We start from the raw sequence: 17,062 nt of genomic DNA on the forward strand, positions 1-17,062 counted from the left end.
CGCATCGGAGTAATGTCGGTCGAAGTGACGTCGCACTTTCACAGAAATAGACCCACGCATTGTGCACATTCACTCCCAAGCCAAACATATGACTAAAAACTATATTTTATGTTTACGTTACAGTTTAAAATGTAAAAGTACGTGAAAAGTTACGACGCGTGCTTTTGATCAAACGCAAACCAAACCGGATGTTAGCATAGAGGAAAGATCTCACTTTAAACTTGATGTCAACAAACAAAACAGCGTGAGTGCATTACTTCTGGATAATAAAATATACACTTTCAAAGATGCTGGTGAAGAAAGTTGTTCTCGCCTCCAGACCAGGTTTGTTGAGCTCGTCATTCCGGGAATTCAAGCAATATATTTTCGTCGGCGTAGCTGACTTCGTGTGTATGTTGCTGCAGGGGCTAACAATAAGCCAGTTCCTGCTAACTTCCGCCTGGAAGAGACAAACCTCGCACTTGATCTGCAAGAGGAGGAAGTCCTAGTGAGGACGCTTTATCTCTCAGTGGACCCCTATATGGTACAGAACTAGGTTTGGACCTCTATATGGTACAGAACTAGGTTCGGACACTTATATGGTACAGAACTAAGTTCGGACCCCTATATGGTACAGAACTAGGTTCGGACCCCTATATGGTACAGAACTAGGTTCGGACACTTATATGGTACAGAACTAAGTTTGGACCCCTATATGGTACAGAACTAGGATTTGACCCCTATATGGTACAGAACTAGGTTCGGACCCCTATATGGTACAGAACTAGGTTCGGACCTTTTTATGGTACATAACTAGGTTCTGACCCCTATATGGCACATAACTAGATTCGGACCCCTATATGGTACAGAACTAGGTTCGGACCCCTATATGGTACAGAACTAGGTTCGGACCCCTATATGGTACAGAACTAGGTTCGGACCCCTATATGGTACAGAACTAGGTTCGGACCCCTATGTGGTACAGAACTAGGTTCGGACCCCTATATGGTAAAGAACTAGGTTCGGACCCCTATATGTTACAGAACTAGGTTCGGACCCCTATATTGTACAGAACTAGGTTCGGACCCCTATATGGTACAAAACTAGGTTCGGGCCCCTATATGTTACAGAACTAGGTTCGGACCCCTATATGGTACAGAACTAGGTTCGGACCTCTATATGGTACAGAACTAGGTTCGGACCCCTATATGGTACAGAACTAGGTTCGGACCCCTATATGGTACAGAACTAGGTTCGGACCTCTATATGGTACAGGACTAGGTTCGGACCTCTATATGGTACAGAACTAGGTTCGGACCCTATATGGTACAGAACTAGGTTCGGACCCCTATATGGTACAGAACTAGGTTCGGACCCCTATATGGTACAGAACTAGGTTCGGACCCCTATATGGTACAGAACTAGGTTCGGACCCCTATGTGGTACAGAACTAAGTTCGGACCCCTATATGGTACATAACTAGATTCGGATCCCTATATGGTACAGAACTAGGTTCGGACCCCTATATGGTACAGAACTAGGTTCAGGCCCCTATATGGTACAGAACTAGGTTCGGACCCCTATATGGTACAGAACTAGGTTCGGACCCCTATATCAGTGTTTCTCGAATGGGGGTACGCGTACCCCTGGGGGTACTTGAAGGTATGCCAAGGGGTACGTGAGATTTTTTGAAAATATTCTAAAAATAGCAACAATTCAAAAATCAATCAATCAATCAATGTTTACTTATATAGCCCTAAATCACTAGTGTCTCAAAGGGCTGCACAACAATCCTTTATAAATATATTTATTGAAAAATGGCAACAATTCAAAAATCCTTTATACATATATATATTGAATAATACTTCAACAAAATATAAATCCATCCATCCATCCATATTCCACTGCTTATACCCTTCGGGGTCGCGGTGCCCATCTCAGGTAAAATATGAATGTAAGTTCATAAACTGTGAAAAGAAATACAACAATGTGTAAATACAACAATTGTGGATATGTTCCATAAATATTGATGTTAAAGATTTCTTTATTTGTGAAGAAATGTTTAGCATGAAGTTGATGAAAGCTTTCAGTTGGCCTTTCATTTGTCAGTCTGTGGCCCCCCCAGTCTAGGTCAATATAACCATTGTTGAAGGAAGCAATTTACCAAGTGTCATGTCTGTGCGTGGCAGAGATGCAGGATGAACGAAGACACCGGCGCTGAGTACCTGACTCCATGGCAGCTGTGCCAGTGTGCAGACGGCGGAGGTGTGGGCGTGGTGGAGTCCAGCCCAGACGGTGGAGGTGTGGGCGTGGTGGAGTCCAGCCCAGACGGTGGAGGTGTGGGCGTGGTGGAGTCCAGCCCAGACGGTGGAGGTGTGGGCGTGGTGGAGTCCAGCCCAGACGGTGGAGGTGTGGGCGTGGTGGAGTCCAGCCCAGACGGTGGAGGTGTGGGCGTGGTGGAGTCCAGCCGACACGACGCTTTCTGCCGGGGAGACGTGGTCACATCCTTCAACTGGCCCTGGCAGAGCCATGCTGCTGTGACAGGAAGTCTCCTACACAAGGTTGCACGCACTATCATGGCCGCATTGAATTCATTTATTTTGTTTCTAAAATATTTGAAAAAATATGAATATTATTTCATAATTTTACGTTATTTTATAATATTTGATTCACTATTTTAAAAGACAGAAAGAAGACCGTAGGAAAGCTGCCATTGTTTACATAGCATGATTTTTTAATTTAAAAATTAGTCATTTTATTCTTTCTGACAAATCATGATGTGAATGTTCTGAACTCCTGCTTCCAAAGCTATGCTGGTGTGAACTTTCTATTTAAAAATATTTTTTGCAGTATTTACTCCGTTATTTATTTAAAATATGTTACCGGTATTTGATGTCATTACTATTATTTAGAATGGCAGCAAACAGTAGGAAAGCCATGTATTTCTCCATAGATATTTTTATTTAGTATTTTCAACTGCATTTTTTTAGTACTAATTAGTCATTTGGTTCGTTCGTTATGAGAGGAAAATAATCATCAAAATTAATCAGGGTTGCTAAATTAATCTATTTGATTTATATGTTTTTCTTATTAATAGTTAGATTTTTAAACATGACAAAATTATAATATAGTATAAAATGTAATTAAATAATATAATCATGAAATTATAATACATATAATATGAATAAAATATTGTACTAAAAATATTTTTATAAAAAAAACCAATAGAATAATAATACCTGATATAATACAACAACAAAAAATATTAAAACGATTATGACAATTTAAATAATATTTACAATATAATTTGTATTTCTATAATATAATTGTAATGGTATATACAATATCTAATAATATGAATAATAACATTTTATGAAAAACAAATAATTATCAAAAAATTTAATAAAGCTGATTTTTTTTATGACAGAACATTTTTTTACAATTATTAATTTATAAAATGTATTTGTTTTATTTTTAAATATAACAAAATTACAAAAATAAATGGTATTATTTATATAATAAATATATAATATAAAGCTAATATAATACTAATACATATAATATAAAAAATATTGTAACAACTATATTTATTTGTAGTAAAAAAATATAAAAATATAATTCCAATATAATATATATGATACAAATAATGAAATTAGTAAAAAATAATTATTAAAGTTCAAATGCTTTTTACAATATAATTATAATGGTATATATAATATCTAATAAATGAATAATACAATTTTATTAAAAATAAATTATGAAACAATATATCCATAGCTTGCTACATTAGATTCTAACAAAGCCTTTATTTGATTGTTCTTGACTCCTGTTTCAATGCTAGAATTGTATAGAGCGGTGTACATCCTATCTGACGTTCTTCATCTACGTTTAGAAATTATAAAGCAACCTCGTTAAGATTTAATAGTTAGCACCCCTGCTGGTTGCAGTCACCGAGTGCATTCTTTAAAAAAATATTGTTTATCCTTAGTCATTCTTTTTAAAAATGTTTTCATTGATTTATTATGATTTTATTTAATTTTTTTATCATTATTAATTCAATAAGCTAAACATTTTTTCTTAGTAATTAGTCATTTAATTCTTTCTAACAAATTGTGTTATGCGAGGAAAATCATAATCAAAATCAATCAGTGTTGCTAAATTAATGTAATTTTTTACAATTATTAATTTATAAAAATGTATTTGGTTTTTTTTTTATTACAAAATTATAATATATTATACAAGGTAATTAAATGTATAATAATTATATAATATAATGAGAATATAATACTTATACATATAATATAAAAATATTGTAACAACTAAATATCTTTGTAGTAAAAAAATAAAATAATGTATAGAATAATAATGTAATTATAATAGAATATATATAATGCAAATAATGAAATCATTTCAAACAATTATTAAAGTTCAAATACTGTTTACAATATAATTATAATGGTACTGTATATATAATATCTAAAAAAAAAGAATACAATTTAATTAAAAATTAATTATTATAAAAAATATATCTATAGTTTGCAACATTAGATTCTAAAAAAACCTTTATTTGAATGTTCTAGACTCCTGTTTTTTTAAAAATGTTTTTATTGATTTATTATTTTGATTTAAAAAATGTTTTATCTTTATTAATTCTATAACCTATATATTTGCTTAAGTAATTAGTCATTTAATTCTTTCTACCAAATTTTGTTATGCGAGGAAAATCATCATCAAAAACCAATCAGGGTTGCTAAATTAATATATTTTAACCATGTAATGTTTTTTAAACATTTATAAAATGTATTTTATTTTATTTAAAAAATGACCAAATTATAAAATAGTATACAAAGTAATTATATGTGTAATAATTATATAATATGATAATATAATTATACTATATATAATGTAAAAAATAGTGTAAACGACTAAATATTTTTGTAGTAGAAAAATAAAATATATGGAATGATAATATAATTATGATAGAATATATATGATGCAAATAATACAATTATTTCAAACTCTTATGAAAGTTTAAATACTTTTTACAATATAATTATAATGGTACTGTATATATAATATCTAATAAATGAATAATACAATTTTATTAAAAATTAGTTATCATAAAAAATATATATATAGCTGGGGGGTTTTCATTAAATTAGATTCTAACAAAACCTTTTTTTGAACGTTCTAAACTCCTTTTTATTTAAATGTTTTTATTGACTTATTGATTTAATTCAAACCATTTTTTTTATCCTTAATAATTCTATAAGCTACATTTTTCTAAAGTAATTAGTCATTTAATTCTTTCTAACAAATTGTGTTATGCGAGGAAAATCATCATCAAAATTAATCAGGGCTGCTAAATTAATCAATTTTATCCATGGAATATATTTTTACAATTATTAATTCATTAACTGTATTTGTTTTATTTTAAAATATGACAAAATTATAATATATTATAAAATGTAATTATTTGTAAAATAATTATATAATATGATATAATATTGTAAACGACTAAATATTGTTGTAGTAAAAAAAAAATAGAATAATAATATAATTAGAATATATATAATGCAATTAACCAAATTATTTAAAACAATTATGAAAGTGTAAATACTTTTTACAATATAATTATAATGGTATAATATGTAATAAATGAATAATACAATTTTATGAAAAAACTCATTATTATAAAAAAATATATATTTAGCTGGGGTTCTTTCATTACATTAGATTCTAACACAGGGGTCGGGAACCTTTTTGGCAGAGAGAGCCAAAAAGCCAAATATTTTAAAATATATTTCCGTAAGAGCCATATAATATTTTTTTTAACACTGAACATAACTAAACACGTGCATTTTTTAAGTAAGACCAACATTTCTAGAGTATAATAGGTCTCTTATTCTTTGTAATAACATTGTTATTCTGAAGCTAACTGTGGAGGGGGCGTGGTCTGCGGGTCTGCAGCGACAGGTGCGTAGATGGCCCACCTGGACCTTGTTATCTAATCACCTGTCGCTCTGTTATAAGCAGCAGCCAGGAGGAGAGACTGGGTTGGGGCTGTAAATACTATTGCTGGAAACGTATTGAAAAATAAAACAATATTGTAACCCTGAAACAGGCTCTCATGTCGGTGCTTGGGGGTCTGAAGTACCCTCAGGAGGGCAAGCCCCACACTTACCAGTAATAAATAGATAACATTTTACCATTAACGCAACTTCTTGAACAGGTGCGGTAGGAAACGGATGGATGGATTAAAAATGCATGAGAATATTTTATATTTTGAACATTATTTTTAACACTGTGATTACAAGTGGAATTATTCATTACTTATCGTGTTAAGCAACATCAGCTCAGATTTATCCGAGAGCCAGATGCAGTCATCAAAAGAGCCACATCTGGCTCTAGAGCCATAGGTTCCCTAACAAAACCTTTACTTAAACGTTCTAGACCCCTGTTTCCATGCGGAATACATCCTATTTGACGTTCTTCATCCATGTTTAGAAATTATACCTCAAACATGTTAAGATTAACTAGCTAGCGCCCCTGCTGGCTGCAGTCAAGGAGTGCATTTTATTAAAAAAATAATTGCTTATCCTTAGTCATCTTTTTTTATTACATTTGTATTTATTTATTATTTAAATGGTTTATCCTTATTCTTTAAGCTTCTGTTTTCATTCCAAAGGTGGATCCATCGTTAGTGGACGGCCATCTTTCCTACTTTTTGGGTGCGGTGGGCATGACGGGCTTGACCGCGCTGCTGGGCATGAGAGAGAAGGGTCATGTGACCCAAGGTGCCAATCAAACACTGGTGGTCAGCGGAGCAGCGGGAGCTTGCGGCTCGATAGCGGGGCAGGTAAGTCACGCCACGGTCAGATTAGTCATTGTGAGAAATAACAGCGCAGGCGTCCTACGTCCAGATCGGCCGCCTAGACGGGTGCAGCAGGGTGGTCGGGATATGCGGCTCTGAGGAAAAGTGCAAAACCCTCGTGGAAGTGTTAGCCTTTACCGGTGCCATCAACTACCGGCGACAAGACGTGGCCGCCGCTCTGCGAGATCGCTGCCCCGATGGCGTCGACGTTTACTTTGACAACGTGGGAGGAAGCATCAGCGACGCCGTCATTGCTCAGGTGAGGAAAAGGCGTTCAAAACTGGCGTTCTACTTTTCAAAGACATGAACTTACATGGAAATATTGAAGAAGATTTTATAGCCCAAATGAGAAGATTCTGAGTTCTGTTGGCCTGCAGAATACAGTATTGTCAGGAAAAAAATCGAGCGGTTTAGCTCGGTTGGTAGAGTGGCCGTGCCAGCAACTTGAGGGTTGCAGGTTCGATTCCCGCTTCCGCCATCCTAGTCACTGCTGTTGTGTCCTTGGGCAAGGCACTTTACCCACCTGCTCCCAGTGCCACCCACACTGGTTTGAATGTAACTTAGATATTGGGTTTCACTATGTAAAGCGCTTTGAGTCACTAGAGAAAAAGCGCTATATAAATATAATTCACTTCACTTCACTAGTAACAATGTAGGACAAAAAAACAAAATATAAACATAATTTAATGAGAAAAAGCTGAAGTGTTCAAATTATTATTAATATAATAATATAGGGGGCTTCACGGTGGCAGAGGGGTTAGTGCGTCTGCCTCACAATACGAAGTTCCTGCAGTCCTGGGTTCAAATCCAGGCTCGGGATCTTTCTGTGTGGAGTTTGCATGTTCTCCCCGTGAATGCGTGGGTTCCCTCCGGGTACTCCGGCTTCCTCCCACCTCCAAAGACATGCACCTGGGGATAGGCCCCTCCCACCTCCAAAGACATGCACCTGGGGATAGGTTGATTGGCAACACTAAATGGTCCCTAGTGTGTGAATGTTGTCTGTCTATCTGTGTTGTGCCCTGCGATGAGGTGGCGACTTGTCCAGGGTGTACCCCGCCTTCCGCCCGATTGTAGCTGAGATAGGCGCCAGCGCCCCCCGCGACCCCGAAAGGGAATAAGTGGTAGAAAATGGATGGATGGATAATAATATAGGTAGGTAGGTATTTATTGTCATTGCAACAAGTACAACGAAACTTTGTTTTCAGCACAAACCTGTTCAAGATTAGACAAACAGTATACAGGGTTACAGAACAAGAACGCTGATGGGTCGCCATAAGGCGCCCCGTAAAAGATGGGAAAAAGGTAAACACTGGGGAAGGAGTTGGTACAAAATGCGGCTGCTAGACTTTTGACAAGAACAAGAAAGTTTGATCACATTACGCCTGTACTGTATATACTTTTATATACATATATACATACATATATACCTATACTGTATATACCTTTATATACATATATACATACATATATACCTATACTGTATATACCTTTATATACATATATACATACATATATACCTATACTGTATATACCTTTATATACATATATACATACATATATACCTATACTGTATATACCTTTATATACATATATACATACATATATACCTATACTGTATATACCTTTATATACATATATACATACATATATACCTATACTGGCTCACCTGCACTGGCTTCCTGTGCACTTAAGATGTGACTTTAAGGTTTTACTACTTACGTATAAAATACTACACGGTCTAGCGCCATCCTATCTTGCCGATTGTATTGTACCATATGTCCCGGCAAGAAATCTGCGTTCAAAGGACTCCGGCTTGTTAGTGATTCCCAAAGCCCAAAAAAAGTCTGCGGGCTATAGAGCGTTTTCCGTTCGGGCTCCAGTACTCTGGAATGCCCTCCCGGTAACAGTTCGAGATGCCACCTCAGTAGAAGCATTTAAGTCTCACCTTAAAACTCATTTGTATACTCTAGCCTTTAAATAGACTCCCTTTTTAGACCAGTTGATCTGCTGTTTCTTTTCTTTTTCTTCTATGTCCCACTCTCCCCTGTGGAATGGGGTCCGGTCCGATCCGGTGGCCATGTACTGCTTGCCTGTGTATCGGCTGGGGACATCTCTGCGCTGCTGATCCGCCTCCGCTTGGGATGGTTTCCTGCTGGCTCCGCTTTGGACTGGACTCTCGCGACTGTGTTGGAGCCACTATGGATTGAACTTTCACAGTATCATGTTAGACCCGCTCGACATCCATTGCTTTCCTCCTCTCTAAGGTTCTCATAGTCATCATTGTCACCGATGTCCCACTGGGTGAGTTTTCCTTGCCCTTATGTGGGCCTACCGAGGATGTCGTGGTGGTTTGTGCAGCCCTTTGAGACACTAGTGATTTAGGGCTATATAAGTAAACATTGATTGATTGATTGATGAGTAAAAAAATACAATCCAGACTGGGCTCCTAAGGGGGCCCAGTCTGGAGTGAGAAAAAACCTCCACAGCAAAGCACATAAACATATTACAACATACATCTCGAGATATCTAGCAACAGAGGGAAGGTAGGTAAAGGTCATGGTGGTAGGCCGCAGCTCTCAGGCGCTGACCATCCATTCATCACCCCTATGGGATTGCATCGAGGGCGTTGGATTGGGGGACAGGAGGGTGTATGTGTGGCGTATATTTATGTGTGTGTGTGTGTATAAGCCCGTAGTGTGTCTCTGTTCCGCGGCCTTGATGTATTTGCCGTCGCTGGTCCAAAGTTCACAACAACAGGTGTGTGTCCATGAGAGACAAAAAAGGGAGTTTGTTGTGTCTTCCTGCAGTGATCTTCGGGAGAGTCTCGAAGCCAGGGGAAAAAATCCAAGTTAAAATGATTTGTATTTGTATTTTCAAACTATAAGGTGCACTTAAAATCATTTCATTCCCTCAAAACACACATTCACACACACCAGGTGCGGTGGAATTATCCTCTGCATTTGACCAATCCCCACAGGGGAGCAGTGAGCAGCAGCGGTGGCTGCGCCCGGGAAATTATTTTTGGTGATTTAACCCCCAATTCCAACCTATGATGCTGAGTGCTAAGCAGGGAGGTAATGGCTCACATTTTTATAGTCTTTGGTATGACTCGGCCGGGGTTTGAACTCACGACCTACCCATCTCAGGGCGGACACTCTAACCACTAGGCCACTGAGTCAGTATGTACAGAATAATTCTGGTTGTGCTTACCGACCTTGACGTTTTTTTGAAATCACCAAATGATTCCCGAGTATGATGGCAGTCACACATAAGAGATACGTGTAGACTACAATATGATGGCAGTCACACATAAGAGATACATGCGGACTGCAATAGGATGACAGTCACACATAAGAGATATGTGTAGACTGCAATATGATGGCAGTCACACATAAGAGATATGTGTAGACTGCAATATGATGGCAGTCACACATAAGAGATACATGTAGACTGCAATAGGATGGCAGTCACACATAAGAGATATGTGTAGACTGCAATATGATGGCAGTCACACATAAGAGATACGTGTAGACTGCAATATGATGGCAGTCACACATAAGAGATACGTGCGGACTGCAATATGATGGCAGTCACACATAAGAGATACATGTGGACTGCAATATGATGGCAGTCACACATAAGACATACGTGCGGACTGCAATAGGATGGCAGTCACACATAAGAGATATGTGTAGACTGCAATATGATGGCAGTCACACACACGAGATATGTGCGGACTGCAATATGACGGCAGTGACACATAAGAGATACGTGTAGACTGCAATATGATGGCAGCCACACATAAAAGCTACATGGACTGCAATATGATGGCAGTCACACTTAAAAAATGTGTCTAGACTGCAATATGATGGCAGTCACATATAAGAGATATGTGCGGACTGCAATATGATGGCAGTCACACATAAGAGATACGTGTAGACTGCAATATGATGGCAGTCACATATAAGAGATATGTGCGGACTGCAATATGATGGCCGTCACACATAAGAGATACGTGTGGACTGCAATATGATGGCAGTCACACATAAGGCATACGTGCGGACTGCAATAGGAAGGCAGTCACACATAAGAGATGCGTGTAGACTGCGATATGATGGCAGTCACACATAAGAGATACGTGTAGACTGTAATATGATGGCAGTCACACATAAGACATACGTGCGGACTGCAATAGGATGGCAGTCACACATAAGAGATGCATGTAGACTGCGATATGATGGCAGTCACACATAAGAGATGCGTGTAGACTGTAATATGATGGCAATCACACATAAGAGATACATGTAGACTGCAATATGATGGCAGTCACACATAAGAGATACATGTAGACTGCAATATGATGGCAGTCACACATAAGAGATACATGCGGACTGCAATATGATGGCAGTCACACATAAGAGATACGTGCGGACTGCAATATGTTGGCAGTCACAAATAAGATATATGTGCGGATTGCAATATGATGGCAGTCACACATAAGAGATACGTGTGGACTGCAATACGACTCGAGTAAACAACACCAACATTTTATATGTCATATTATCTGGCGTTTTGTGTCACAATATTATGCAAAAGCAACTTTTCTTACCTTCTGGTATCTGCTGATCTGTAATTGGGATCTGCATAAGTCCTGAAAAAAATTAGTGCATGTCAGCCTTTGTAGTCCGTGGTCGATAAGCTTCTTCTTGTTCTCTATCTTCTTGTTATGGGACATTCATCCTCCCCTGTTGTCATTTCTAATATAAAGTAGTGTAAAGTTCTAACTTATATCTGTCAGTAAACTCGCCATGAAAGCGCTAAAACATACCGGTGTAGTGAGTTTACATTATTCACCCAAGGAACTTTGGTTATTAGAGAGTTCTGGTCAGACGGTTTTTCACGGGACACTTTCACGGCGGATGAGGAGATGCTGCTCCGTTATTGATTGAAGTAAAAGTCTAAATGTCATTAAAACAGTTAGCGCCATCTTTTGACACTTCTTCTACTCCCGTCCTTGCACGCTACACCGCCACAACAATGATGACGGGGGAGAAGACGCCGTCGAAGGTGAGCCGCGTAAATCAGACACGCCCACAAAACGGCACATCCTGAAGCGACTGCCAGAAAGCGGCTTGAAGATGATGTGTAAAATTGTTTTCTCACGTTATTTGATCTATCGCTACTGGACTGTTTGCTTTGTCTTAGAAGACCTTTGGCCTCGTCAGTCCGTGCTCATAGACTTGGATTGGTCTGATCTAGTCTTGGACTTGGATTGGTCAGATCTAGTCTTAGGCTTGGATTGGTCAGATGTAGTCTTAGACTTGGATTGGTCGGATCTCGTCTTAGACTTGGATTGGTCGGATCTAGTCGTAGACTTGGATTGGTGAGATCTAGTCTTAGACTTGGATTGGTGAGATTTAGTCTTAGACTTGGATTGGTCAGATCTAGTCTTAGACTTGGATTGGTCATATCTCGTCTTAGACTTGGATTGGTCAGATGTAGTCTTCGACTTGGATTGGTCGGATCTAGTCTTCGACTTGGATTGGTCTGATCTAGTCTTAGACTTGGATTGGTCTGATCTAGTCTTAGACTTGGATTGGTCTGATCTAGTCTTAGACTTGGATTGGTCGGATCTAGTCTTAGACTTGGATTGGTCAGATGTAGTCTTCGACTTGGATTGGTCGGATCTAGTCTTAGACTTGGATTGGTCAGATGTAGTCTTCGACTTGGATTGGTCGGATCTAGTCTTAGACTTGGATTGGTCTGTGCAGCCCTTTGAGACACTAGTGATTTAGGGCTATATAAGTAAACATTGATTGATTGATTGATTGATGTAGTCTTCGACTTGGATTGGTTGGATCTAGTCTTGGACTTGGATTGGTCGGATCTTGTCTTAGACTTGAATTGGTCAGATCTAGTCTTAGACTTGGATTGGTCGGATCTTGTCTTAGACTTGGATTGGTCGGATCTAGTCTTAGACTTGGATTGGTCGGATCTAGTCTTAGACTTGGATTGGTCAGATCTAGTCTTAGACTTGGATTGGTCGGATTTAGTCTTAGACTTGGATTGGTCTGATCTAGTCTTGGACTTGGATTGGTCATATCTCGTCTTAGACTTGGATTGGTCAGATGTAGTCTTAGACTTGGATTGGTCGGATCTAGTCTTAGACTTAGATTGGTCGGATCTTGTCTTAGACTTGGATTGGTCGGATCTTGTCTTAGACTTGGATTGGTCTGATCTAGTCTTGGACTTGGATTGGTCATATCTCGTTTTAGACTTGGATTGGTCAGATGTAGTCTTAGACTTGGATTGGTCAGATCTAGTCTTAGACTTGGATTGGTCGGATCTAGTCTTAGACTTGGATTGGTCTGATCTAGTCTTGGACTTGGATTGGTCATATCTCGTCTTAGACTTGGATTGGTCAGATGTAGTCTTAGACTTGGATTGGTCGGATCTAGTCTTAGACTTGGATTGGTCGGATCTTGTCTTAGACTTGGATTGGTCGGATCTAGTCTTGGACTTGGATTGGTCGGATCTAGTCTTAGACTTGGATTGGTCGGATCTAGTCTTAGACTTGGATTGGTCTGATCTAGTCTTAGACTTGGATTGGTCTGATCTAGTCTTGGACTTGGATTGGTCATATCTAGTCTTAGACTTGGATTGGTCGGGTCTAGTCTTAGACTTGGATTGGTCTGATCTAGTCTTAGACTTGGATTGGTCAGATGTAGTCTTAGACTTGGATTGGTCGGATCTAGTCTTAGACTTGGATTGGTCAGATCTAGACTTAGACTTGGATTGGTCGGATCTAGTCTTAGACTTGGATTGGTCTGATCTAGTCTTAGAATTGGATTGGTCTGATCTAGTCTTGGACTTGGATTGGTCATATCTCGTCTTAGACTTGGATTGGTCAGATGTAGTCTTCGACTTGGATTGGTCGGATCTAGTCTTAGACTTGGATTGGTCAGATGTAGTCTTCGACTTGGATTGGTCGGATCTAGTCTTGGACTTGGATTGGTCAGATGTAGTCTTCGACTTGGATTGGTCGGATCTAGTCTTAGACTTGGATTGGTCAGATGTAGTCTTCGACTTGGATTGGTCGGATCTAGTCTTGGACTTGGATTGGTCGGATCTTGTCTTAGACTTGAATTGGTCAGATCTAGTCTTAGGCTTGGATTGGTCGGATCTTGTCTTAGACTTGGATTGGTCGGATCTAGTCTTAGACTTGGATTGGTCGGATCTAGTCTTAGACTTGGATTGGTCAGATCTAGTCTTAGACTTGGATTGGTCGGATCTAGTCTTAGACTTGGATTGGTCTGATCTAGTCTTAGACTTGGATTGGTCTGATCTAGTCTTAGACTTGGATTGGTCGGATCTAGTCTTAGACTTGGATTGGTCGGATCTAGTCTTAGACTTGGATTGGTCTGATCTAGTCTTGGACTTGGATTGGTCATATCTCGTCTTAGACTTGGATTGGTCGGATCTAGTCTTAGACTTGGATTGGTCAGATGTAGTCTTCGACTTGGATTGGTCGGATCTAGTCTTAGACTTGGATTGGTCAGATGTAGTCTTCGACTTGGATTGGTCGGATCTAGTCTTAGACTTGGATTGGTCAGATGTAGTCTTCGACTTGGATTGGTCGGATCTAGTCTTGGACTTGGATTGGTCGGATCTTGTCTTAGACTTGAATTGGTCAGATCTAGTCTTAGACTTGGATTGGTCGGATCTTGTCTTAGACTTGGATTGGTCGGATCTAGTCTTAGACTTGGATTGGTCGGATCTAGTCTTAGACTTGGATTGGTCAGATCTAGTCTTAGACTTGGATTGGTCGGATCTAGTCTTAGACTTGGATTGGTCTGATCTAGTCTTGGACTTGGATTGGTCATATCTCGTCTTAGACTTGGATTGGTCGGATCTAGTCTTAGACTTGGATTGGTCAGATGTAGTCTTCGACTTGGATTGGTCGGATCTAGTCTTAGACTTGGATTGGTCAGATGTAGTCTTCGACTTGGATTGGTCGGATCTAGTCTTGGACTTGGATTGGTCGGATCTTGTCTTAGACTTGAATTGGTCAGATCTAGTCTTAGACTTGGATTGGTCGGATCTTGTCTTAGACTTGGATTGGTCGGATCTAGTCTTAGACTTGGATTGGTCGGATCTAGTCTTAGACTTGGATTGGTCAGATCTAGTCTTAGACTTGGATTGGTCGGATCTAGTCTTAGACTTGGATTGGTCTGATCTAGTCTTGGACTTGGATTGGTCATATCTCGTCTTAGACTTAGATTGGTCAGATGTAGTCTTAGACTTGGATTGGTCAGATCTAGTCTTAGACTTGGATTGGTCGGATCTGGTCTAAGACTTGGATTGGTGAGATCTAGTCTTGGACTTGGATTGGTGAGATTTAGTCTTAGACTTGGATTGGTCAGATCTAGTCTTAGACTTGGATTGGTCATATCTCGTCTTAGACTTGGATTGGTCAGATGTAGTCTTCGACTTGGATTGGTCAGATCTAGTCTCAGACTTGGATTAGTCGGATCTTGTCTTAGACTTGGATTGGTCAGATCTAGTCTTAGACTTGGATTGGTCGGATCTTGTCTTAGAATTGGATTGGTCGGATCTAGTCTTAGACTTGGATTGGTCGGATCTAGTCTTAGACTTGGATTGGTCAGATCTAGTCTTAGACTTGGATTGGTCGGATCTAGTCTTAGACTTGGATTGGTCTGATCTAGTCTTAGACTTGGATTGGTCAGATGTAGTCTTAGACTTGGATTGGTCGGATCTGGTCGTAGACTTGGATTGGTGAGATCTAGTCTTAGACTTGGATTGGTCAGATCTAGTCTTAGACTTGGATTGGTCAGATCTAGTCTTAGACTTGGATTGGTCGGATCTAGTCTTAGACTTGGATTGGTCTGATCTAGTCTTAGACTTGGATTGGTCAGATCTAGTCTTAGACTTGGATTGGTCGGATCTAGTCTTAGACTTGGATTGGTCAGATGTAGTCTTCGACTTGGATTGATCGGATCTTGTCTTAGACTTGGATTGGTCGGATCTAGTCTTAGACCTGGATTGGTCATATCTAGTCTTAGACTTGGACCCCCGATTAGCAATTTTTTTCTCCGTTTGTTTTCTCCCTTTCAGATGAACGACGGCGGCCACGTGGTCCTGTGCGGGCAGATCTCGCAGTACAACAAGGACGTCCCCTACCCGCCGCCCCTGAGCCAGGAGACGCAGGACAACCTGTCCAGAAAGAAGATCCTCAGAGAGAGATTCATGGTGCTCAACTACATGAACAAAGCTGAGGCGGCCCTGGCCGAGCTGGGCCGCTTGGTCACCACCGGACAAGTCAAGGTGAATAACTACTCAGTGGCCTAGTGGTTAGAGTGTCCGCCCTGAAATGGGTAGGTTGTGAGTTCAAACCCCAGCTGAGTCATACCAAAGACTATAAAAATGGGAGCCATTACCTCCCTGCTTGGCACTCAGCATTAAAGGTTGGAATTGGGGGTTAAATCACCAAAAATGATTCCTGGGCGCCGCCACCGCTGCTGCTCACTGCTCCCCTCACCTTCCAGGGGGTGATCAAGGGCGATGGGTTAAATGCAGAGAATAATTCTGCCACACCTAGTGTGTGTGTGACAATCATTGCTACTTAACTTTACTTTTTTTGAATATTATTGGGTGCCGGTTTAATGATTAACTACATTCCTCCATAAAATAATCAAATTTGTCCTCGTCATTTGACCCATTCCCTTTTTCTACCGCCTGGAAGGTGAGGGGAGCAGTGAGCAACAGCGGTCGCCGCGCCCAGGAATCATTTTTGATGATTTAACCCCCAATTCCAACCCTTGATTTTGATTGCCAAACAGGGAGGTAATGGATCCCATTTTTATAGTCTTTGGTTTGACTCGGCCGGGGTTTGAACTCACAACCTGCCCATCTCAGGGCGGACCCGGGTGTTGGGGGTTCTCATGGAACTGTAATCTGACTCATGTGAGCCACTCTATGAACACATTTGGTTTGGAGTTGCAAAAATGAATTGATTTTAGGGCAGGGGCGTCGAACTCATTTTAGATGGGGGAGAAAAAATTACTCTCAAGTGGGTCGGATTCCTGGGCGCGGCACTGCTGCTGCCCACTGCTCCCCTCACCTCCCAGGGGGGGAACAAGGGGATGGGTCAAATGTAGAGGACAAATTTCACCACACCGAGTGTGTGTG

General features: G+C 39.6%; 2 protein-coding genes across 5 annotated transcripts in view; one reads left to right on the plus strand and one right to left on the minus strand.

Annotated features, from left to right (window-relative positions):
- mideasb (mitotic deacetylase associated SANT domain protein b) overlaps window positions 1-411 on the minus strand; it is a 73,869-nt gene extending 73,458 nt beyond the window's left edge. The window contains exon 1 of the mRNA XM_061896259.1: window positions 1-411. The gene's annotated coding sequence lies outside the window, so the exon portion shown is untranslated.
- Window positions 184-17,062, plus strand: part of LOC133550163 (prostaglandin reductase 2-like) — a 27,634-nt gene continuing 10,755 nt past the window's right edge. Inside the window, exons 1-6 of one of the 4 annotated variants that reach the window (XM_061896263.1) lie at window positions 184-324; window positions 405-523; window positions 2,169-2,540; window positions 6,668-6,838; window positions 6,888-7,112; window positions 15,989-16,198. In XM_061896263.1, the coding sequence (XP_061752247.1) occupies window positions 288-324; window positions 405-523; window positions 2,169-2,540; window positions 6,668-6,838; window positions 6,888-7,112; window positions 15,989-16,198 (1,134 nt within the window). In that variant the 5' untranslated portion in view covers window positions 184-287. Of the gene's footprint in view, window positions 325-404; window positions 536-2,168; window positions 2,541-6,667; window positions 6,839-6,887; window positions 7,113-15,988; window positions 16,199-17,062 lie in introns of those variants that run through there. The other 3 variants (XM_061896264.1, XM_061896266.1, XM_061896265.1) reach the window with 3 other exon arrangements.

This window comes from Nerophis ophidion, linkage group LG03 (assembly GCF_033978795.1).
Source record: "Nerophis ophidion isolate RoL-2023_Sa linkage group LG03, RoL_Noph_v1.0, whole genome shotgun sequence".
Lineage (NCBI taxonomy): Eukaryota > Metazoa > Chordata > Actinopteri > Syngnathiformes > Syngnathidae > Nerophis > Nerophis ophidion.